General features: G+C 36.7%; 1 protein-coding gene across 2 annotated transcripts in view; it reads left to right on the top strand.

Moving 5' to 3' along the window:
- The window catches only part of LOC135199315 (rhotekin-like), a 156190-nt gene extending 131595 nt beyond the window's left edge, over positions 1–24595 (top strand). For both annotated transcript variants that reach the window (XM_064227228.1, XM_064227227.1), the window contains exons 3-11: positions 15101–15309; positions 16687–16785; positions 17272–17382; positions 17807–17986; positions 19569–19663; positions 19873–19979; positions 20488–20604; positions 21857–22124; positions 22648–24595. In XM_064227228.1, the coding sequence (XP_064083298.1) occupies positions 15101–15309; positions 16687–16785; positions 17272–17382; positions 17807–17986; positions 19569–19663; positions 19873–19979; positions 20488–20604; positions 21857–22124; positions 22648–22838 (1377 nt within the window). In that variant the 3' untranslated portion in view covers positions 22839–24595. The remainder of the gene's footprint in view (positions 1–15100; positions 15310–16686; positions 16786–17271; positions 17383–17806; positions 17987–19568; positions 19664–19872; positions 19980–20487; positions 20605–21856; positions 22125–22647) is intronic.
- The last annotated feature ends 360 nt before the right edge of the window (positions 24596–24955 follow it).

Genomic DNA, 24955 nt, shown 5'->3' with positions numbered 1-24955 from the left:
CACGTTTACAAGTATATAATCTTCTACTTTGTCCCTTTTTCTCATTAGATGTAAAATATGGAAATAAAATAAAGAAATATTAAGAGGAGATGTTCCAGTATTATACGTCATACGTACACGTACATGTGTAATAATAATACTTTCTACTGTGTACTTTCAATATCATGAGGTATGAAGTATAGAAATGGTAAGATAGAAGACGTCCTATCTTGTTCCCTTAACGAAGATCCATAGAGAGAGAGAGAGAGAGAGAGAGAGAGAGAGAGAGAGAGAGAGAGAGAGTGTGTGTGTCGCAAGCACTTCCTGTACAGGGTTTATAATATAGCATTCACGGTGCTTGGTGCTCAGGCGCTGGTAAGACTGGTCTCAGGACTCATTGTGACCCATTGTAGGGCTGTTCGCAAGCCTTAGAAAGCTTGTTTTTACTCTCTCTCTCTCTCTCTCTCTCTGACAACTTTCACCTGGTCTCTGAGGTACCCGCGTCATGCCACTTCGTGATTCATGGCACTGGGTACGTACCCACTTCTCTCAATGCTAACGAAGCAAGTTGCGCGTTAGATGGCGTAACTTTGGCTCGTACCGTGATAACGTATTCTCGCTGGAGCCACAAGTTAAGGAAGAATATAATTAACCTGGATACGTACAATAAAATACTACTAACAATACAGTAGTGATTCGTGTATATACCCATTTGTGTGGTACGAGTATTGGCGATGTATGCATACTAATAAAAATAGACCTTATAGCTCTCACTCCAAGTGAGGGCTCTCTCTCTCTCATAAAACTAGTACATTTGCCCTTATCACCCTTTAGCTCATCATAAACAACAAATTCAAGCGTTATATCGAAGTTCATTGCATTAATGCCCGACCGCATCAAGTGCGGACGTTCTTGAATATCTCGTTGTCCTCACGATAGGAGGAGGGGACGCTCGTGTTTAGCACTCAAATACCCCTAAAAAGCGGGTATTTTCGGTTGAACCCTCATTTTGCAGCCTTGAATGATACCCCGAGAAGAAGAAGAATAAGAAGATTAATATTGGACAGCGCAGGCGTCAAAACAATGAGCAGACACGTACTGAACTCTAGGCCGATGGTTGTTGGAGTCCGTTGTAAACAATGCGTCTATTGTTTTGGTTGATGCATTTAGACGAGAGCTTCGTTCGTCTATTTCCGTTCTGTAAAGAGATTGACGCTTTATTTAGCCATTCCCCCCGATTTACTTACCGTGGGAGGTTACGCGAACGCATTTCAACGCATCTCCGGACTTCTGAGTTACGTATTTTATGGAAGTACGCGCTCTCCTCGTTTCCAAGAAAGGTTTCGACAGTCAAATCTGGTGGGGGATGGTTTGCGCCTGCGCGCGAATTGGTGGTACTATGACTATAGCCGTTTTCCCCCCTTCGTACGTGACATGGGTCATCCGTTTCCTGACAGTCATCAAATTACTGTAGGCTTAAGAAGTTTTGACAGCCTCTCTCTCTCTCTCTCTCTCTCTCTCTCTCTCTCTCTCTCTCTCTCTCTCTAACAGTAGAGATATAGCGTGAATATGACAGTGTTTGTCATCATGCTTAACCCGGAGCCATCCATTGGTGTATAACGAGAGAGAGAGAGAGAGAGAGAGAGAGAGAGGCTTCGGACTACCGCCATCATAGTTCCCTTGTGTCTTGTATCTATATTCAACCAATCTGATGTCCCTTCAGCCCTCCCCTTCTCTCTCTCTCTCTCTCTCTCTCTCTCTCTCTCTCTCTCTCTCTCTCTCTCTCCGTAATCCCCCACGCAGAATTAATTAGTCATCAGAGAATCGCCGATAATACGTTTTGTCTGTATATTTGTAAACGTACATATACTTTTGACGTTAAACGACTTTTCATATTTACGTTAAATATGATAAGAAAATAGTACCTGGCAACTTTCCAAAAGCCCTTAAAGAACTTACGGTATAAATTATCTAAATAATACTACTTGGCAACTGTGTCAGCGCCTGGGTGTAAAAGTGGCACATGTGTTCATTCAAGAGAGCCTCAGAGTCGCTCAGTTGTCCCGTTGACTGTGAAGTGAGAAGGTAGTCTTCTTCGCTCTCGTACGATCTCTGGTTACTATTTTTTGCGTTTAACTTTATTTACGAAATGGATCAAGTTTCCTCAGTAGTGCTTAGAATATCCAGTTGGAGTCAGGTTCCATTTACACTGGATAATACCCAGTGAGAAGAGTTTGTTCCCCGTGTGTGTGTGTGTGTGTTTTTTTTTTTTTTTTCTTTTTGTGTCGAAAGTTTAACTTACGATTTCGCATAGGCACGAAATATAAGTAAACCAGCGGCACGGAGTTACTTATATATATTTCGCGCAATCTGTTCGTGAAACGAGTTAGTGAAAGTGGATATATATACTTATTGTTGTCATTTCATATCTTCAATAATATTACACACACACACTATATATATATATATATATATATATATATATATATATATATATATATATATATATATATACATAGAACTATCTGTATTTAAGTGCTTTTGAAGACTACAGATGTTTAGTTGAGTGTTTGAACTTACATTCACGGAAAAAAAGTGATTGTGATATTTTACTTGAATACTTTAAAATATTTTGTGATTGGTGAAGTGATATGTTTTTACTTAGCATAAAATTATAGATATTTTTTTTACCATTGTTTCAAGAATGTTTTAATACGGTGCTTGATGATATTACAGTTATTATTATTATTATTAAACAAGAAAAACCGCGAATTCTTCTCTCTCTCTCTCTCTTCTCTCTCCTCTCTCCTCTCTCTCTCCGAGTGGCAACATGGCGTCAGCTGCAGCCCAGAACTGGATTATCTGGTATATCATTAACATATTTTTTTTTATCGGAAAATGCCAAGTATTTTTGTTGCTACTGAATAGTGCCACGACGGCTATTCAGTAATCCATTATTATTATTATTATTATTATTATTATTATTATTATTATTATTATTATTATATTACCCTTGATCCAAAGCTTATGCGTCGTTTTTCTTCGAATTGAGTGATTGGCAAAGAAATTATTAGGTTCATGTAGATGATATAGGTCTAGGTGTTTTGTACATAGCTCTGGGTAAAGTATACATGCTCGGTACACGTGTCCCCGGCGCCAGGTTGGCTCTCTCTCTCTCTCTCTCTCTCTCTCTCTCTCTCTCTCTCTCTCTCTCTCTCCAGAAGTAGAATCAGTTACAAGCATAGACACAATGCATTGCCCGAACTGGTGTTTTCTGGTCTCTCTCTCTACTCTCTCTCATAGTCTCTCTTCTCTCTCTCTCACTCGATCTCGTCTCATTCCCTCTCTCTCTCTTCTCTCTCTCCTTCCTCGGGTTTTGAATTTTACCTCGTAACTGATTTTTGTTCTGTATAGATTTTAATAAAACTATTTTTTTCTTCGCATTGTGGCTATTGATTAAGTTATTTTTATTATTATGATTATTATAAATAATAATAATAATAATAATGTCTTACCCGGGTTCATTGTCTAAAATTCATTATATGAACGATATACATCCACTCTGAAGAGGTGTCCCTTGAACGCGACCTTGTAAAAGTCCAAATTTGACCTTGAAAATGAACCCTGGTTGGTCATTCGAGGGAAGTATAACTACAAATCCCTTGGGTTTCCCAGGATTTCGTGAGACACATTAATTAGTCATGTATTGGAGTGTGACTTTTCCTAATGTGTCGATTTTTCCTACTTTAACTCTCTCTCTCTCTCTCTCTCTCTCTCTCTCTCTCTGCTCTCTCTCTCTCTCTCTCTCTCTCTCTCCCTCTCCTCATTTCCCCCGGAATTGTTCTTTCTCTCGATCTAAATTGATGTTATTTCTCTCGTTTCCAAATGGTCTCTCTCTCTCTCTCTCTCTCTCTCTCTCTCTCTCTCTCTCTCTCTCTCTCTCAAAACCTCAAAATCTTCACTACTCTCGAGATCGTCTAAATTGATAGCTTAATATTCTCTCTCGTCTCTCTCTCGCTCTCTCTCTCTCTCTCTCTCCTCTCTCTCTCTCTCTCTCATACGTATTGCAACACGAAAAAAAATGTCGTGAGATAGCAGACGCAGCGAGAAGCGGAAACCATCAAAGAAAGATAAAATAACTATAAACCCCCTCCCCCCGGAACTAAGCATCGTGAGTGGAGTGGAGTGGAACACCTTGAAGGCAGAAGACAAGTATAATAAAAAATATAAAATAAAATAAAATGAAATAATTTTTATTGTTTCGTATTCGATTTTCTATACCAATCTTTCAAACGACCTGTGGTGGTGGTTGACCTGACGATGGCTATTGTCCATTTTTTTAATTTTTCTCTTTCTTTGGGTGGGGTAGGGTAGGGAGAGAGAGTGATAGGGGGGTGGGTTGGGATCTAAAAGTTACCCCAGTGACGTAAAATCCGAGAGGGGGGGGGATTGGGGGTTCATTCAAAAATAACTTCCACGGTCCTAAATATTTACCCGATTCAGGATATAATGGGCAGCGCTAGTTCTAAATATAACATTCCCAAGGTCTCGCGTGTGTGTATTTATAAAATTGTCTAGAGAGAGAGATAGAGAGAGATTTAACATAGGATTGAAAAAGTTAAATAAATAAGGTACCAATTTATATGTATATATATATATATATATTATATATATATCATATATATTATACTATATATATTATTATATACATATATATATATATATATATATTGTACAACACATTGAGAGAGAAAGGGGAGGGGGGGGGAGAATAGATGTCAATAATTGCTAGAGAAAGTCATACAATTCTGGAAATAGAGAGAGAGAGAGAGAGAGACGATTAGGTAGAAAATACGTGTATGGCAGTGCAGATGCGTATGTTTGTACCATTTCTACTTCTTAGAGAGAGAGAGAGAGAGAGAGAGAGAGAGAGAGCTATGCAGCTTCCCCGAACTGGCTATATTTATATGCATGCGACTTCAGACATTTCTGGGAACAAAAGGAAGTTGGGAAAAACGCTATATACATTCTCAAACGACAGTTGAACGTCGAGTTCCTTGCGAGAAGCAGTGTGACGTCATGGTGCTGATGATGACGTCACAGTTGAAGCTCCTCCCCCCTGGAATCGAATGTGATTCCTGGAATCCGTCTGCATTTATGGATAATGCATCAGCTGACGTCTGGGAGTCCGATGTGGACGATGCTATTTATAAAGGCCTCGAGTCTCTCTCTCTCTCTCTCTCTCTCTCTCTCTCTCTCTCTCTCTCTCTCTCTCTCTCTCTCTCTCTCTCTCTCTCTCCTTCCGGGACGTCTTGAGCAAATAATTTTAACCCCCGGAAGTGTTTCGACAGGGACGATTAAACATTTTTTTCTCTTGTTTCCTGGTATCAAGAACACATGGAAAGTGTCTCTCTCTCTCTCCCTCGTTTCTGGGTATCAAGAACACATCGTAAGTTCTAGGTATATTCTCTCTCTCTCTCTCTCTCTCTCTCTCTCTCTCTCTCTCTCTCTCTCTCTCTCTCTCTCTCTCTCTCTCTCACATTATTTTATTTCTGGGTATCCAAACCATCTTCCGTCCACGTATTTGCATATTCCCCCTCACCGTAACCTCTCTGTTTCCTGGTATTGAGATCATTGTCGTGTTGGGGCCGGGGTATCGGTACCTACCCTCCATGGCATGCCCCACGCACATGCACACGCGCTCGCTCGCCCATGGGGTATTTTGCCCCCCAAGAAATGTCATGGCTTTTTCTGAGATTCTCTCGATACGAAAAGTGTGTTTTTTTCCTTTTTCTGTGGAACTTGTGTATGTTTTTGAGAGAGAGAGAGAGAGAGAGAGAGAGAGAGAGAGAGAGAGAGAGAGAGAGAGAGACCTCCGCATTACTAAATAGCGGTTTCTCCATCGTGTGTGAGCCACAGATCACGTATGAATATTAATAAGGCCGCATAAAAAAAAAAAGTAACGTGAATGCCCTGGTGATGGTTTATGGCCTCCCTTTCGCTGGATTAGATTTGGTCAGAAGTGACACAGCAGTCATTGATTTTTGTATAATCTCTATGGAACTGCAGATTTCATAATAGTGACTTATTTTATTATATTATAGTTATTAGTAACTTTATAGTCAAATTTTATTCAATAGCAACTGTATTGATAATATTAGGCAATGGTAGATGTTAATATTATTAATAGTGCTATAGTTATTAGTAACTACATTTTCAATATTTGTTCAATAGCAACTGTATTAATGGTATTAGGTGATAGTCGATATTATTATCATTATGATAGTTCTAATAATGACAGAGCAAGACCTTTTATCCTGATCTTCCACCAAGTGGCTGCTGGCGACCTTGGCTGAAATGTCAAGGTCACCTCTGATCAGAAGATTTATCCTGAAAGAGACTTAGAGGCTGACTCTTTGACCTTCTCTTCAAAATGTTACTTTTTTTTTTTTGGAGGTGGGGAAGGGGAGTGGGGTTTTTGGTCTAATCTGGGTCCATTGTTGTTTACATCAGGTGAACAAGGTCTGTTGGTCTTATTGTGTCTCATTGCTGATTGCACTAGGCTTCTCAGTGGGATGTGTGTGTTAGACTATGATGGCAGGAGTGACTGGTTTGGTGAAGAAGTACCGAAAGCCCATTAATTAGACAAATATGTTGACAAGAGAGTGACTGGTTTGATGTAAAAGTACAGAAAGCCCATTAATCAGGCGATATGTTGACAGGAGAGTAACTGGTTTGATACAGAAGTACCGAAAGCCCATTAATCGTTTGAATATGTTGACAGGAGAGTGACTTGTTTGATGTAAAAGTACCAAAAGCCCATTAATTGTGAGTATGTTGACAAGAATGATTGGTTTGATACAGAAGTACTGAAAGCCCATTAATTGTGAGAATATGTTGACAGGAGAGTGACTGGTTTGATACAGAAGTACCGAAAGCCCATCAATTGTGGGAATATGTTGACAGGAGAGTGACTAGTTTGGTGAAGAAGTAGCCCAAAAACGCCATCAGTTATAAAACAAATAATGGACACATTTTAGACGCGAGAAGAATGTGATGGATAGAGTTTTGGCTCTCGTATCTAGACAGATAAATCTCCCTGATGTATCTAGTAGACTAGACAATCATCTCTCAAGGGCCATGTTCAGCACAACCTTCTTATCGGACTACAGATCAAACCAATTAGTTTTAGGCCTATTTAACTCTGAACACACTATCAGAAGCTTAAAAGGAAGTGCCCTGTCCACAAGTTATGTCGGGAAACTCGATACTTAATATTTATTCAAAGCATTTGTTGTTTATCAAAGTATGCATAAAAATGAAACTTTGCAGGCCTGAGGAAAATAAGGGAAGAAATTGAGTATAAATAAAACTACAAATCCAAAAAAAATTAAATATTAATGAATAAAAAACAAAAAAAAAATATTTAATAAATACTCCCAAAAATTAAATACTTAATAACCAAATACTCCAAAAACTTAAATATCTAATAAATACTCCAAAAAGTTAAATATTTAATAAATACTAAAAAAATTATGCCCCAAAAATTTAATATTTAATAAATAAATACTCCAAAAACTTAGATATTTAGTAAATAAATACTCACAAAAAATTAAATATTTTAATAAATAACTCACAAAATTAATAGTTTATTAAATAAATAGAAATAATTAGATATTTGTAATAAATACTCCTAAATACTCCAAAAAGTTAGATATTTAATAAATAAATACTCACAAAAAATTAAATATGTAATAAACAAACTCACAAAAAATTAAATATTTAATAAATAAATACTCCCCAAAATTAAATATTTAATAAATAAATACTAAAAATTATTACATATTCATTGACATCAAAGGCACACCCGTTACCCAACAGTCCAAACATAGCTGTCTGAATGTCAACTACCCCCAAAGAATTCTTTAAAAACTTTTAATTAATTGAACATAATATTTTTTAAGACTCGTCCTAATCGTCAGAGACTCAATGGGAAGTCACGAGCGTGTTTATATAAGGTTCTTTTTACAGACGTGTTTACATAACAAACATGGATTTGGTTATAAAAAAAAGTGGGAGCTAGCTACCTTGACCAGGGATGGTGAAGATATCTCGAGGTTTTTTTTTCTTTTTTTCTTTTTCAATACTTGATTTAGCTTTGTGTGTGTTGTGTGTGTGTGAGAGAGAGAGAGAGAGAGAGAGAGAATTGTATTGAGAAAGCATATTAAAAGAGAGAGGGCGCGTAGCGACAAAACATCACCATCATGAGAGAAAGAGAGAGAATCAATGCCAGTGTTGAGAAATCACCAAGAGAGAGAGAAGAGAGAGAGAGAGAGAGAGAGAGAGATATTGTCAGGTGTTGAGAAAACACATCATCATCATCATCATCATCATCATTCTGATCACGTAGTATATATCTTGTGGGCGAAGCCATAATAATGAAGTTATGTTCGATGTTGACAAAAATTATGATGATGTAGTTTTTATCATTTGTGGGGATAATTTTATGATTTATTTAAATCAATCATTCAAATCGCTACAGTTTTTATTCATGTTTTAACGAGGTGCTAATCCCAAGGTCGTTTGACGGCGGTCACTACTTGGAAGGGTGACCAGCACGGAAAACCAGGCATACCTTTGAACTTTTCCCAGATTCATGGATTACATATAATCTTCCGTCCTTATAGGTCTCTCTCTCTCTCTCTCTCTCTCTCTCTCTCTCTCTCTCTCTCTCTCTCTCCTATGCGCCTAGATTTAGCTACCAACCCGGTGCAGTTCAGGTGCTAATTTGTGCTCGCGCACAGTGTGACGACAGATCCGTGGCTCCCCCGGATGTGGCTACGAGAGAGAGAGAGAGAGAGAGAGAGAGCCACTCCTTTGTCAAACATACTAAACCATCTCTCTGCCTTTGTCGCTTAAGTTGTCCAATTAACTCGATGATTCTGTATAATTAAACTGCATCTGATAGATTATCTTATCACGTTACGAGATTTGAGGTTTGAGGAACCCGGGTGTCGTGGGTCACAGTGAGACCAGGGAGCCTCCTCAGTGTGTGTGAGAGAGAGAGAGAGAGAGAGAGAGAGAGAGAGAGAGAGTGGCACTTCGTTCGTTCTGACAAATGACGCTCGAACGTTTTTGTCGTTATTTAAATGCGGGTACCCATCCAAGGCGAGGCCACACCTGGCGCTGCTTAATCGCATTGATTGATTTCCTGCAATTTGTTTATATTTTCTCTCAAGTGGTAATAATAATAATGATAATAATTATAAAAGATATATATATATATATATATATATATATATTATGATATATATATATATATATATATATATATATATATATATATTTATATATCATATATATATATATATATGATATAATATTATAATATATATATATATATATATATCTATATTAATTATATTCTATTACACGCCACGTATATGCATTTATGTATGTTTACTATATATATTGTATATATATATATAATAATATATATATATAGCGGGGTGGGCTAAGGCTTCACTGCCAGTCCTGGAATTGAAGATGTCGATGGTTCGTGCCCGTCGACCGGCAATTCCATTATTGTTTAGAAAATTCCCCTTCGGTTAAACACATATGAAAATATATTAAATTCCGAGGTACAGTGAATTAGATATTAAAGGAAATTTTGTAGCTCGATATATGTATATGAATAACGGTAATGTGATATGACTTATATATATATATATATATATATATATATATATATATATATATATATATATATATATATATATCTAATAAAAGGAGCCCATAAAAACAGCAAAATATGGGCCTCCTTTTATTAGATGGAATTCTGTTGTTACAGAATATTTTTACCAGTTTTATATATATATATATATATATATATATATATATATATATATATATATATATATATATATATATTATATATATATATATATGTGTGTGTGTGTGTGTGTGTGTGTGTGTGTGTGTGTAATCTTCAATTTTATGTTATTTGTAACACATTTAGTTTTAATTCTTAACACAATTACTCTTAACTTCAGATTATCACAATTTATAGACGTGAACGTTGAAAATTAATACATTCAGTCTATAAACTTAAGTACTGTATAACGGAAAATAACCGAATGATAAGACAATTATTCAACAACTGAGAAGTGGACATTAGAAACAGTGTCACGGTACAATGGGTATACAGAACTCCCTTAGCATCGTCTGGAAAAAGTACCCCAATCATTCGTAACTAATAATACCCCGGAAATTTGCCCCACCTTACAAAAGGAGCCTCGGGCAAACATACCCACAGAAATCCGCTAAATCTGTTGATATTGAGTCACCTGGGCATCTGTCTTGAGTACCTGAAAACCAAACCCGCCTTTAAGGTGGGCATAAGGGTAGATCCGTAGATACCCACGCAGTCACGATGACCAGCATCCTGGGCAGTCTCCCTGGCCTCCCCTTGAGGGAACCCTCGTCCTTGGGGAAGATCGAAATCCTTCAGGATCTAGACCTATACTACATCAAGCAGCTGGCCCACAACTTCAAGGTAGGAAGGAGGAGAGATATATTCCCGTTTTCTGTTTTCATTTTGGGATTTTTGCGGTTTTTGACTCCATATACTCATTGTCGCTTGCACCAGGATGTTGAGGTTGGTTGCTAACATTTTGTATATAGTGTTTTAAGTTTTACTATTCAAGCTTTAAGACGTACGTACGCTACCCCTCCAGCTTCTAATTTTTTTTTCGGTTCTCGTTGAGGCCCGCAGTGTTTAACTCCAAATTAAGGTTAGTTGCTTGTTTTGAGACTTTTGGTTTTTTGCATGTTATGGGTTTAAAATAAATAAATTGATGAAATATTTATACGAGTAAAGTAGCGGTTGTGAGAGAGAGAGAGAGAGAGAGAGAGAGAGAGAGAGAGAGAGAGAGTTATGTCATTCTCTAGAACCATCCCCTATCAGTCGAAAGAGCTCGCACATATTTCTGTAATCACCTAGACATATTCTCTCTCTCTCTCTCTCTCTCTCTCTCTCTCTCTCTCTCTCTCTCTCTCTCTCTCTCAGACCGCAACGTTAGACAATAACACAAAACTGTTAAAGCAATGGCAGATGCCGTTCGCTCTTATGCAAAGTTCTCTCACGAGAGAGAGAGAGAGGAGAGAGAGAGAGAGAGAGAGAGAGAGAGAGAGAGAGAGAGAGAGAGCAGGTAAAACTAGATGCGTCTAGCTCCATCTAGAAAGACGCGACTTAGCCCTAAATAAAGCAGTGTTATTCGGAACCTGTCGAAACTGGTACTATAAACGCTTGTCACCTGTATTGAAGAATCTTGACTTTGCATCTGTAAAACTGCTCGGTCAGGGATGAACTCTTGTGTGCAGAAAATTTCCATACACAGCTTAAAAAAATAATTATATATATATATATATATATTAATATATAATATATATATATATATATATATATATATATATATATATAATAAATTGGCGATACTTTGGCTCGTGGCGCTAGTACTAGACATGGCGGGAGCTCCTTGGGACGCCCTGTTTAGTACTAGCCCCTCGGGGATCGAAGCGTTATAGACTAATATTTCTATTGCTTGGTCGACCACTTATATTAATAAACGTTGTCTTTGTGCGGATATTAATATAACCTCGGAGTAGGTGACGCTCAGATAAGCCAAAGTACACCGTAAATTAATTATATGACCGGTTTCAAACCGTCACAGAAACGAATGTCCGTCTACCTCAAAATCTGTTATAAATTTCGATTGAATATCTAATTTTCCGGGTATCTAAGGGCATCGAAATGCCCTCTTTGTAAGAAGCCATGATCAAGTGAATTTAGACACCTAAATATATTACGAATATAATATATATGAAGGTCATATAGTTACTTCGAGGTCCGTGCGGTTTAGTAGCGTCACGTGTCTTTGATTACGAAGTCCGTGACATTTAGGTTCAGTTGTCGATCACTGTGGGGCTTTCTCGTGGTCAAGGTCTGTCTATGAATTATTAATTTATACGTACTTACCGTCGAGTTATGCATAGTAAATGGTTCCTGAGTCGAAGTCTCGGCAATTATCCATTCGCGTGGTGCAATACTACCCCGAAACAGCTATCCCTGGATTTTGATAATAAACATTTTTGTGTATTTTTCTAGTAACTTATTTCTTCTTTCTGTATTCCCCGTGACTTTCTGTACCTCCTATCTTCTGAATAATAATAATAATAATAATAATATAGTTGTAGAAATGTATAGAATATTTAATTTGTGGAAATCTTATTGCGTCTGAATTTTAAAGTTTATTGCCTAAAATTAAAGTTGGTTGTGTCCGAGTCTTACAGTTCATTGTGCCTGAAATTTACATTGTATTGTGTCTGAATCTTACAGTTTATTGTGCCCGAATATTGTAGTTTATTGTGTGTGCAATTTTACATTGCAAAGTGTCTGAATCTTAGTTTATTGTTCCTGAATTTTGCATTGTATTTTGTCAGAGTTTTTCCAGTTTATTGTGGCCTGAATTTTACAGGTGGTTTTGCCTGAATTTTGCAGTCTGAATTATACAGTTAATTGTGCCTGGATTTTACAGTGTGTCCGAATTTTAGATTACAGTATATTGGAATGTTACACTTTAATGTGTGTGATTTGTACGGTTTATTTTTTGGCTGCATTTTTAGAGTTTATTGTGTCTGAATTTTACAGCTTAATTTTATCTGAATTTTAGTTAATTGTGTCTGTATTTTAGTTTATTTTGTCGGAATTCTAAGTTGTTCATTGTGCCGTACTTTTACCTAAATCCGGTCGGCATGGGAATCAGTCTCTCTCTCTCTCTCTCTCTCTCTCTCTCTCTCTCTCTTCTCTCTCTTTTGTCGTGGTATTCGCCGAATCATGATTTGATGCCTTGAGCCACTTGCTGCTAAGGTTTCTCTCTCTCTCTCTCTCTCAGGCCTCGATGGCCATCATAGGCCAGGCAGGGGTTTTTAACCAACCTCCAGTACGGCAGGCGGCAGCGTTGCCCAAAGGCATCGGCCGGTTTCGGTGGAACTGGGCCAGAAAGGCGAACGTGGTGGTTATAATAGACCATGACTTTGTTCCGATGCGAGATACTTACCTCGAACCATTTCATAGGAGATTCCCGGATGTCGGTGATTTTTTGGAGTTTGGACACTGTACTCTCTCTCTCTCTCTCTCTCTCTCTCTCTCTCTCTCTCTCTCTGATTTTCCAACGGCGTATAATATATATACACGTCACTGACCTGACTCGTTTGGTGACGAAATGTTACCAAAATCATTAGCGGTTAGACCTCAAGTTTTCATCATTATTATATTTCTAACTTTTCTTTTTTTATTTTAAATATTTCCTAATTCGTTATTCGTTCCTCTGGTTATTTATTTATTAATTTTTTAATGGCTGACCCACGGAATGAAAAGTAAACACGGCAGGAAACCACAGCCAATATGGAACGAACAAGTAGACCGATGGAAATGCTTCCATAAGGACCATTGAAGCCTTGCAAAATTCAATTCCCAAACATTATCAACAAACACACAGACACATCGCAGACATTATCAACAGACAATCTCAGACTTGACAAACTTAAGAACAGATAAACAAACACACATACGCGCGATTTCACAAACATGAACCCCGCGGTTACCCTCGAAGGCCAAGTACTTCAGTCTTCTTCTTCGTCTGAGATTAATAATTTATAAGTCAATGCTTCATTGATCATTTACTTCCTCCATCTCCTCCCATTTCAATATACTGAGCTTGCGCGCATCCGCCTCGCTGAGAGAGAGAGAGAGAGAGAGAGAGAGAGAGAGAGAGCTCATGGCGGGAAATGAAGACGGTAATCATTTTCCTGATCTTTATCGTTTGTCGAGGTCGTCAAGTGTGAATAAAATGGAATTGCAAGTCAGGAAGATGGCAGTTACTTTAACCCCCCCCCCCCCTCTCTCTCTCTCTCTCTCTCTCTCTCTCTCTCTCTCTCTCTCTCTCTCTCTCTCTCTCTCTCTCTCTGAGACACTTTTTCCCACAACCAACGTCTAATTTGAATAAGTACCGATGCACATCTGTATTGAGAGAGAGAGAGAGAGAGAGAAAAGAGAGAATATCCTTCGACTATCCTATAGAAGGCAAAGAAAGCTAGATTAACAGTAAAGTAAACGAGAGAGAGAGAGAGAGAGAGAGAGAGAGAGAGAGAGTAAAACAAACGGCTCTCGAATATTTCATTCGGTGGAAGGAAGCCGATGAAAGGGGCGATTGTGTCCTTTTTGTTATGATTCCCAGCGCACGCGGATATGCGCTCCCTGGGAGGAGCACCCACGTGGTGGTTTGGAGGGGTGTACCGCGTGAGGAGCTAAAAGGAAGTGTAGTGTCTGTTAAGAGTCTGTGTACCCTTCTGGAGCAATTTGGAAATGATGATGTCTGTCATTATTACGGTTTTTTTTGTTTTGATATATACGCTAGGCCCGTCTGCCGTGATAGACGTTTATATTTAGTAGAATCTCTTGCCGCCTCCAACTATTATTAGACGCATGTGTAAGTATAATTAGTAACCAACATTAGTACAATCACTAGGCGCGTCTGTTAATAATAGACGCATGTGTTTGTAAGTATATTTTGTAGGCTCACTAAGCGCTTCTACCATTTATTATTAGACTCGCGTGTGCCTGTAAGTATATTTAGTAATGTGAATATTTTTTGTTTGTTTGCGCTTTTGATAACTCTTACATTAAGCAAAAAGAGATATTTTTAGTTCTGTTATCCTATTAGCTCATGGAACTGTCCTTTATCTTCGTGAAAGTGTGTCAATTTAAATGTACTACACCATTTAATTCTTTTCAGTGGTTGGTCCAATCTTTCTCTCCTTGGCACTGCTCTAGATCTTGTTGGAAAAAATTGAGACGAGACTTATGTAGTTATTTCATCAGCAAAATTACAATTTGCATTGTTAATTTGTTTATTTAAATGCTTTTCGTAGTTATTTCAACAGCAAAATTACAATAATTTGCATTGTTCTTAGCAAACCTTGCTAAAAAAAAAAAACGGTTCTAATTCGAAATTTGTCGATATAAATGCTTATTTATTTATCCATTCCCTTCCCTCGGCAGGAGTATGACCTGGAGCAGCGCATCGCCCTCGAGATCAAGATGCGGGAAGGAACCACCAAATTGCTGGCGGCCTGCGGCGCCCAGGGTCCCCGATCCAACCAGCCCCACACTCTGGAGGCGGCCAAGAACCTCCTCACTTCCAACGAGCGGATGACGGCCTACATGGCCGAGCTGCAGAGGAGGAAGACTACCACCAGTTGCCAGGAAGGGTGAGGGAGAGTTCCGCCAAAGATGGCTTCGTTAAGGATTGTCTATAGGTTCTCAGCAGTATGGTGGGAAAGTAGGAAGGTCGAAAAACAGCTTCGAATATGTCGGTCCAGGGTTCGAACAAAAGCTTCGAATATGTCAGTGTAGGATTCGAAAAATAGCTTTGAATATGTTAGTCTATGGTTAGAAAAATAGCTTTGAATATGTCAGTCTATGTATGGTTAGAAAAATAGCTTTGAATATGTGTGTCTATGTATGGTTAGAAAAATAGCTTTGAATATGTCAGTCTATGGTTAGAAAAGTAGCTTTGAATATGTCAGTCTATGGTAAGAAAATAGCTTCGAATATGCCAGTCTAGGATTCGAACAGTAGCTTTGAATATGTCAGTCTATGGATAGAAAAATAGCTTTGAATATGTCAGTTAGGATTCGAAAAATAGCTTTGAATATGTCAGTCTATGGTTAGAAAAATAGCTTTGAATATGTCAGTCTAGGATTCGAATAATAGCTCTGAATATGTCAGTCAATGGTTAGAAAAATAGCTTTGAATATGTCAGTCTATGGTTAGAAAAATAGTTTTGAATATATCAGTCTATGGTTAGAAAAATAGCTTTGAATATGACAATCTCTGGTTAGAAAAATAGCTTTGAATATGTCAGTCTATGGTTAGGAAAATAGCTTTGAATATGTCAGTCTATGGTTAGAAAAATAGTTTTGAATATGTCTGTCCAGGATTCGAATAATAGCTTTGAATATGTCAGTCTATGGTTAGAAAATAGCTTTGATATGTCCATCTATGTTTGCAATAGCAGTTCATGTTAAGAAAAATATATCATGTCTTAATATATCGTCTATGGTTTAGAACATAGTTTTAAATATGACAGTCTAGGATTCGAATAATAGCTTTGAATAAGTCACACTCGACTCAGACGTTTGAGAAAGTCTACGGCCATTTAACGCCACTGTTGAACGACAACATTAAACAGTGGCACCAAATGCATTTACTTTTACTCAAACTAAAGGGAGGTTGCAGCGTCCTTTGGGTAATCCCATTTTTTTTTTTTTTTTTTTTTTTACACTGGTTCCCCACTTCCTTTCTATTACTGTTTTTCTGTGTCAAGCATTGAATGACTGAAATACCCAGTGCAAGGCTTAAAAGCCAAATTTTCTCAATCAAACCTGTATATTGCACCATATACTCCATTGACATAGAACTACGAGTTATTGCTTTAGATAGAAATGTATAATCTGCTGACAACCAGTTTTTTTTTTTTATTAAATGTTTGAAATAATCTCACAAATATGCAACTAGTGTCTCTGAAAGCCTTTAGTATCCTAGTATAACATACTTAGAATTAATTGTTCACATTCTCTCCAAAGGGCACAACCGTCACTAGCAAGAGTGTGTCTGTCGGATCTCCGAATGCCACTCATATGGAAAGACAGCGACCACTTCAAGAACAAGGGCGACTACAGAAGGTGAGAGAAACCCAAATGCTTTCATTACTGACAATTTAGTAATAAAACTCAAGAAAATAAAATTCTGTCGTAAATAACTGAAGCACGTTTCACCATTTTGGCTGCATTACAGTTTCATGAAATGAATTTAATTATATTGGTAGTGTTTTAGTAGCCTTTAGATCTAAATGTAAATTAATTTACAAAGGTGTGTGGATGAAGTCTGAATAGGGGATCATGCAACATGTGTTTACATGTTTTTATTTAAATGGTCCTTTTTGTATGGGCATACAAACCTTGCTTTTCACATGTGGAGTAACCTGCTTGTGCATGCACACATATGGCATACACTATGGTTTGTAAACCCAGAAAAAAATACAAATTTCTTTTAAAATCAATTCAGTGCCTTTTCAATTCTGTCCTTTGCTTGGTTAATCTTGAAGAAACTGACATTGAAGTTCCACTCCTGTAGTTGACCTTTTTCAACATGAACTTTTTCTTTTCCAGATTTGCCGTGTTTGTCTTGCTGAAGATTGGAACAGAAATCTACGACACAGTCATGGTCAATCCGGTGGATCGATCCATGACGGACATATGCTTCGATGACATTATTGTGTTGTACGTACATTTTTTGTTTATTTAATATCCTAAGAATATTTTCATTTTGTGTATTGACTAATAAAATCGTGAGACTTACCTTGAAAAGTAACACATTGATCTAAGGAAACTATTAGTACTATTAATTTAACCTTGTATGAAATAAGTACAAACTAAATTTTTTTCACAATTTGTTTTTGAACTTGAGTTATACCTTAGATACAAACTTCAGTGATCTTGTGAAGTAACATTGTTAATTGGACTTTGTATAATTTAAAATATGCAAAAATGATGTCAGAGAACTAGCTCAGAAGAGCCTCGGCTTACCATACAAGGCATCTCCATAATGTGAATAAGTGATAAGAAGACAAATATACGTACGGTATTTAGGTCCTAATTATTTATTTCCTGATAGAGTGTTGTTAAAGAGAAACCATCTTTACAGCAATGGCATCCCACCAAGTTTCGATTGCAACATGGAAGTGTACAGTCACGTGCTTCAGAATGACCTCACGATGGCCAGTACTCCCCGCAAGTTGAAGAGGTCGTTGCATTCGTCCATATCACGGACAGTCGGTCGTAAATTGGCAGCTTCGCTTAGGGATGAATTGTCAAATGGTGAATTGTAAGTATGACTATTTTTTTTTACTCATTAAACAGCAGTTGAGCTTCTGATCATTGTCAGTCTTCAGGCTTAGTGTCTATGGGGTTAGATTTGTGGATAACAGATTCCATATTCATAATTTTGTTGAGGCACTACATTTGCCAAGTGTGAATATATAAAATGGCAGTTTTTTTATATCTGTCAAATACTGTTTACTCCTAATTACACTTGACATAAAGTTAAATATTAACAAAGTGAAGTAGCATTCTGCACAGTCCCAGTTGATGCACAAGATAAATTGTGCTTACAATGGCTGTTTGAGGGAAAGGACAGATGAAAAGAATATGGGACTAAAGAGATTAGCTGTCTCCCTTAGATAGACACACTAGACTTAAGTAGGATTCCATACTGACTTGGCTCAGTCATGCACTTATAGATCGTAATCATTGTCAGTAACTCAGTATTTAGCATGGCCCGAATTCAATGACGGCAGGCACTATTATCTAAGTAAATTTGTGATCATGGTCTGTTATTATGAGATATTACTTATGCTTTGAAGTCCTAAAAATGGCAAATGTACTACTAAATCACATTATGACCGCTCCTGAAGAGAGGAATACATAATACATGCAGTATATCAGTGAGGATTTATGTATTTGTCAGTCATTTAATGTAGTATAGGGTTATATAAAGAGAAACCAAGATAATATATGCCATAACAGTTATTCTCCAGAGCTGCCATAGAATAACAATTTGCATCAAAAGTAAATCCTCATTTTGTTGCGCGTTACGTGAGGATTCAGACATGGCAAGGGTCGAGTACCAACATTTTCATATTATTTTTGCTTTTAGATTATGGTTATTAAAAAGTTGGACATCCAGACCTGTTTTACACTTACATAGAGCAAAGGGCTAGCCTGAATATCCCCCCCAAATGGTTAATGGAAACTGAACAAAAAGTTCAGAGTTGAAGCAGTTGGACAGCTAATTAGGATGAGACTAGAGGGATCAAATAGAAGGAGAAAGGCAGAGAGCAGCACAGCTTGGAGCTAAAAGGATGCTGCCAAGAACTATTGTACAATCTAACAATGCGTTGCTGCATATAAGGCTGAAATGAAGTGTTTGCCTCATGTAGGAATACTAAATGAGAAGCACTTTTCTCTCTGTATTTAACTGTAGAACAGGTGTATACTGAAAATTTTCTGTAACACTCATATCATCTGTATTCAAAAGGGACATCAATTTTCATTGATAAGGATTCATAAATTTTCTTCCTTCCTAGCTCTGCTACGTAAAACATACGTCCTAAATACAAATTAGCAATACTCTAGAATTACTGAGTATTTTTGTGAAATCACTGTGGACTCCCTCCAGCCACCACCTGCTTTACTTTCACTCCTGCTTTTTCATCTAATTTTCTCTTGCAACATTTCTGGAACATATCCTTCAGGCCAACATTTTGAGTCTTAAAAATGTTAAAACTTTTGTTTTTCCTATAATAATGGAACAGCTGAGTTAAGGTCTGTTTATTTTTTTCATTTTCCAAATGCAATTGTGAAAACTTGCTTCAGATTACAAATTAACTGTTTTGGAACATTTTCAGAGGTCCTAAATTTGAAATGGTAGCTACAGCTAGGCTTCGTCTAGAGAATGTTTCCAATAACACAGCAACACATGACCTCACTCTGGAAAACACAGGTTAGTTTTTTTCTTGTGTTTAATTTTTTGTTCTTATGTACAGTGCTTTATCATTATTTTTTGTATTTGTTAATAATAGCCCCATTTGTTTATTGTTAATAGCCCATTTACTGACTAAAAATTTAAGTTAAATATATTTTCATCTTATACCAAGTTTTGGAAGTATGTCACTTAAATGATAGTAAATCTTAATCTTCTTCACTTTACAGAAAATAGAGCCAATCAGTTACCCCTATTCGGTCATTTTTGTTGTCGTCTAGCAGCTCAACCAGACTGTGCCACCCAGGAGAGAATTGCTGGCTATGCTCATGTTCCCGTAAGTCTGCGCAAATGATTTAGTATGTACAATTTTATCAGGAGGTGGAAAATAGGTTTAGATGGTTTTTGTACAGTAAGAAAAGAGAAAGAAGGCATTGTCCAAATTACAGAAGTGGAAGTAACGGGACAAAAGCCAGCGGGAAAAGACAAAAGTTCATGGAGAAAAGCCTGATGAGGGCCACACATTAAATAAAATTTCATTCAGATTTGATAGCATCTGCAGACCTTTATTATGAAAGGTCCTGTGTTACTGTGGCATTCATTGTTAAATGAACAAATTGCAGTTAGCCATGAACCGAGTAGATGTAAAAGTAAAGTTGATGCGGCTTGTCAGTTTACACTTATTCTGCTGGCTTCTGCTACTTCTTGTGACTTATTGCTGCTACCACCAGACTGTAGGGCTGCCAAATGTTACAACAATGGTATGTTTGTTAATGTATGATTTGACTTTTAAGATATTTCTTGTCTTGAATCTATGATGGAATCTAATAAACTGTCCATTTCAGGAGAGCGAGTTCCAGAGATCGTGGTGTCGGCTATATGGATGGCAGCTGGAAGTATGGGGGAACAAAGAAGACGTACATCTTTCACCACACCATCCGCTGTCACTTTCCATTGACAGGGTAAGAAAGGCCACTAGAAAAGCAAAATATTTCTTATTGTTGACAGTAATTTGTAGTGTTGAATATTCTGTATTGGAGAGTTTAGCTAAAGTTTTCGCCCCATCTCAGGAAGCCACTTGCTTGGTTGCTTGAGGGTTAAGCTTTAAACTTTCCTACCCAATTTTCTGTAGTCCAATTTTTTTTTCTTGGTTGCATTATGGTATGGGGTTTGTTTGTTTATCATGATCCTACTGGGGGTCTTTATTAAAGAGGGTGCATTTGTTTCATGTCTCTTATTTTCATTCGAGGACCCTCAGGGCCTTTTCTGCTCTTAATGTTTCATGCATTTCTTGCAGCCTCTTCATATAGCTGGCCTACTTTAACTTTACCTGAGCCCGGCTTAAAACTTGCATTTAAGAAGAAGTCGTGTAGTCCCTGTTGTCCGTCAATGTGACTGGTCTTGTTAAATCAGTATAGTAATAATAATATTAAGAATAATGATGATAACCAACTTTTGTCTTATGTAAAATGAATCTATCAGAATTTTTGTTTATTTTGATGGTTAGATGACTTGCAAAATATTTCACTAAATCTTTATAATTCATCTGGGAAGTGAAAATGGTTTTAGTGACCAAATAGTACCTGTAATTGTTGTATTGATAAGTATTGAAAAAGCATTTGTTTCTAGAAGACCTTTATTAGTAGTACCTTACAAAATCAACTGTTGTAGATTATTTTGTGAAGGACAAATTTCTAATTGGATTTAAAACTTGAAATTATGCACATCAGTAGCTCTTAACACTATTTATTATTACCTCAGAAGATTCTTGACTCTATAACAAGTTAAAATTTAGCAATACAATCCACATATCTTGTAATAATGATCTCGGCATGGTCCAACAAATTTGTGGTTTCTGTGAATGGAAAACAAAGAATCTATTAGTCAACTATTTGCTGTAGACATGCACTATTAAACAAATTGCTTAAGGATGTATACTAATCTTGTTGAAAGAAGGTATAAAATGGTACTATATATGTACATGGAGTAAAGAAGGTATAAAATGGTAGGATATACATGGAGTAAGTATAGTGTAAATGACCTAACTAGGAAACATTAAAAAAAAAATCTTCATCCAGGTGTTTTAGTACAGAATTTGCAAACCTGTAGTAAGTTAGTCTGGTCTATTTAATAATATAACCAATCAACACTGTAATGGACTTTATTAAAAACAGTAAATCCAAATTTTATATAAAATTATTTTTTATTTCACAGAACACAGAAATATCCCTGAATGGTGTGCGGATAGCGTTATCCAACACCACTGGTGTAGACAGAGGAAACCTCACACTTGTGTTAGAATCCCCAACTGAGGCAGCATCCTGGCACAAGTGTTTGCAACAACACATCGCAGACCACAGACAGTGGGGAGCGGCTGCAGAGGAGGAGATGGAAATTTTGACCCCTCAGCCAACAAGACACAATTTCATCATTCCAAGAAGAGGTAGATTTGCATCACTCTATGAAGAGACGCCACTCAGAGGTAAGTCATCCTTCCAGTAGTGTTCGTTTCTGAAAAGTTAACGGATTTTGAATCCAAAATTTTATAGGTGTAATCATTTAAAGTCAAAGTGGCATCAAGAATGATTTAAAATGAATGTATACTAAGAATAGAACTTTCAATATGAAAGTTATTTATTGGTTGCAAACAATATGGACTTGAAGAATTTCAAATGATGAAACATAGTATGGGCTATATTTAAAATCATTCCTCTTATTTGGACTTGGGAATTTGATCAAATAGTGCAGTCTCTATGTAAATTGCCCTTAAAAATGGATACCATTGCATTATGTGGAACTATGGTGGTTGGTGCTAATGATTTTGCTGTTTAAAATATGTAAAAGCGAGTTCCTTTGTGGCTTTTCATCTGTTGCTTTTGGTTCAACCTAGATGTGCATTTCTTGTCATTTTGGCCAAGTATTTGCCCTTCTATTAAAATTAAATCCGTCACAGCAGCCAACTAATTGCAGTTATAATAAGCAATTTATGTATTTGTGTTTTGCAGGTGATGGATCACCCAGTTCTGAAAAATCTTCCCTAGATGATCTGTATGGGTCTTCAGCCTTTGTCAATACCTACTGTACCCCAGCACATGCAACGGCAAGACCTAGAGCAATGACATTATCGTCAAGGTCTTCTTTCAGGCGCTGGGGTTCAGTAAAGTATAACATGCCATTTTTCAAAAGTAAGAGTTAATTTATTTAGAATAGTGTGAGACAGGTTTTGTATAAATTTCTGGCAGCCATTTGTAAATATGTTCTGTAACACTGAATTTCCTATTCTTTTAGGGGTAAGTTGATAGCTTCTCTGTCATTTGCTCAAAACATTGATATTATGTAATGTTAGGAAAGCATACACACTACACTTGCCACAACCTTGCCCATTGGTCTTATTATTCTTTCACGTCTGTTCCACGTACCCATGTGACGATGATTACTTGGAGAAGGTTTGCTTTGTAAGGTTTATATCACATCTTAATATTGCCAGTTTTAAAGAAATTTGAGGTTAGTTGTTAAGAATAGCAAGCAATGCTGTAGTATATAATATTCTTTGTGGGAATTTTCATAGACTCGTGTTAATGGGTGTTCTTGCACACAGATGAGCTAGTGCTAGGAATCTAAAACTTAACTCTAGGAATTTCTTTTGTGCTTATCATATAGTACCAATATATTTTATTACCAAGACAAGGGACCAAGTTTTGATGAATAAAAACTTCAGGCATTCCACATATTTTAGTGCAAATTTTTATAGTGTTTTGTGGTATGGATGGAACAATGCAAATGTTTAAAGAGGAAAACTGAACCATGTCTGATTTGGAGAGATTTTTGAATGATGGTGCAAATAGTTTATCTCAAAATTTTCCTCATTAAACCTCACAATATGGTGCTGAGTTTTTGTGCACCAGGGAAGAATGAATGATTTGATCTAAATTTTATCATTTATTCCAGTAACTTGCTTCTTTATTAGATAGTTCATTTTTCTTCTAGAGAGGAAATTGAGCATTTTTCTACAGGAATGGGCTTACAGTTGCAGCACAGTACTGAGCCATTTGTATTGTAAGTTGTGTGTTCATTACTTGGAGGGAGGAATAATACTCTGTTCTTTGAACAGTATTGGATTTTATGGGAGTTGTCTAGAATTCTTTTGGTTTGAATAATTGTAGTTCATGGTGCTCTAATTGCAAAGCAAAAAAATATTGGAGATAAAATGTACCTACTATATTAGAAATATTTATTTTGTCATTAATGATTACGCATCTCTCAACTCAAGATTTTGTACATTGTCATAAGTACCCATGTAATGGCTCAAAAAATGTGGCAGTAACCGCACTATGAATTTTGATCAGGCCCTATTTGGTTTTAAGGTAATTAATGATTCAGATTGTACTGAAAACCTAATGGGTTCAGATACTGTGATTGAATGGTTTTAAAAGACTAATAAATAAAATCTTGTACAAGTTTGGATGGCTTTGTAGGCCAGTGGCCAAGTCCTAAGTGATAAAAAGTGGAAAAATCTTATTGTCATCAGTCAGTTGTAATTGATGATGGTTCACTATATATAGAAATAGAAAACACATTGTCAATAAAGCAAGTTTACTTATAATGTTATAAGCAAAATGATTTGTATGACTTATCTCTACTATACACTTGTTTGTCTGTCTGTATCATGATATTTGATATTCACACAGCCTGTCTAATGTATATATGTATTTTATTTAATATTATATTGGGTTATTAGCCATTAACCAGCTTTACATTATTATTATGTATCTGGAAGTGAAAAGATCAAGATTATGTAAATATGGTCGTTAATAACATCTAAACAACATTTGTATAATTTTGAACACTGTACAAGCCAAATTGATCTCATTTTGGCACTTGCTTCAATCATTTTTGTTTTGCTGCTTTTTGTGGACTAAATATTTTATAATAAAAGTTTCATAATGTACCCATTTTCAAATTTTACACATTTTCCTACCAACACACTAATAAGCATTGTATATTTCCTATGTATTTGTGTACCAACACTAATTTGCGTTGATAAAGTCCATTTGTGCTCGGCAAATGTTGATCAAATGGAACACACCCATACCAGGATGTGGAAGTCAATGTTTTGGATTGGAACAAAAACGGAAGGATAAAAGGTTTCTGATTTTGACACAAAGTGAATTCAACCTGGATTCAAACAAGGCAGGATGAAGACAAATTGAAGTTCTGGATTGGTTCGAACAAATGTGACAGGACTAATGAATGGCTTCTGATTTAGTAGAGATACATGAGGCTCTAGTTTCCACACAACAAAATTCAAAAATT

The sequence above is a fragment of the Macrobrachium nipponense genome, chromosome 25 (genome assembly GCF_015104395.2).
Source record: "Macrobrachium nipponense isolate FS-2020 chromosome 25, ASM1510439v2, whole genome shotgun sequence".
NCBI lineage: Eukaryota > Metazoa > Arthropoda > Malacostraca > Decapoda > Palaemonidae > Macrobrachium > Macrobrachium nipponense.
Note: the sequence above shows the minus strand (reverse complement) of the source record. Positions and strands in the feature narration are given on the sequence as shown.